Source organism: Rhizophagus irregularis, chromosome 6 (genome assembly GCF_026210795.1).
Source record: "Rhizophagus irregularis chromosome 6, complete sequence".
NCBI classification, from domain to species: Eukaryota; Fungi; Glomeromycota; class Glomeromycetes; order Glomerales; family Glomeraceae; genus Rhizophagus; species Rhizophagus irregularis.
This window is the reverse complement of record NC_089434.1, coordinates 2,836,864-2,838,008: the sequence shown is the minus strand read 5'-3', so window position 1 is coordinate 2,838,008 and position 1,145 is coordinate 2,836,864. Positions and strand designations below refer to the sequence as shown.

Here is a 1,145-nt window from a genome sequence, read left to right as displayed (position 1 = left end):
TAACTAAATTTCTATTGATAAGTTAATAAACAGATAATTTGTAAATACTGTATAAACCCTAAATGTGTTTAAGTAATTTTCTCAAAATAATATAAATAAATTTTTAAGAATCATTATAACCTCATTTTTAATCTAAATTTATAAGTTTTTTTTTAAAAAAAAATAACTGCATCAAATTGGAGTAGTAATATCTTAGTGATCGTCGTGGGGCATGGCATTATCGAAATATTTTTGATTATCAGTTATCGAAACCGTTTGTCGTATTGCTTTCAATACTTCCTTGAAAAGAAATCGTACTATTTCCATCAGAATCTGATCTCATTTCTCTCTCAGGAATGTAAAGAAATAATTTCTTCAGATTTCGCTCGAGATTTAATTTTTGTTGCAAAGTTAATTTATGGTTGCGTTTCAAGTCGTTCACATCAAAATCAATTCCATAAATTTTCTTGTTCAATATACTTATAACCAAAGAAGGTGGTAAAAATTTACATGTAACATGCCTCATATCATTTGAAATTTCATAAAAGAACTCGTAATCATAATTATCATCATCATTTTGATGATAATCTTGCAAAGTAATTTTACAATTAACATTATAAATGTTAATGTCGTTTGGTGGTTGATAAAATAATCCAAGTTCGTTCGGTTGCGTAGTTAGAAATTGATCTACTGAGGTACTTGAGAAATCCCTAATAATAATAATGATGTCAATCAATCAAGATTCAAATAAAGTGATAATAAAGTTTGAAATTTTAGGACACGAACCTTTTTAAAACTTTTCCTTGTAAAAAAGGAATTAAACTTTGTTCGAGATTAATCTTTTGTTTCAAAATTAGTGCATGTTTACATTTCAGGTTGTTTACATCGAAATCAATTCCATAAATTTCCTTATTCAATATATCAATAATCAAGGAGCGTGGAAATAGTTTACACGCAACATAATAACCACCATAAAAGAACTCAAAATCGTAATCATCTTCCAAATTTTCCGAATGTTGTAAAATCGGTTTAAAAGTTACGTGATAAAAATTATCATCATTTGGTGGTTGATAAAATAATCTAAACTCATGATAGTTTTGTATAGGTTGAACTTTTATTGTTGATTGGTTTACCAAATCCAAATCAAGTGCTGCGGTATAAGCCAT

The 1,145-nt window shown here is 27.2% G+C and overlaps 1 protein-coding gene across 1 annotated transcript; it reads right to left on the bottom strand.

The window, feature by feature from the left end:
• Positions 1–238: 238 nt before the first annotated feature.
• Positions 239–1,145, bottom strand: OCT59_026349 (uncharacterized protein; the record flags this gene model as incomplete). The annotated part of the gene is made up of 2 exons (XM_025331665.2): positions 239–689; positions 766–1,145. The coding sequence occupies 2 exons, from the start codon at positions 1,143–1,145 to the stop codon at positions 239–241; spliced, it is 831 nt and encodes a 276-aa protein (XP_025184226.1).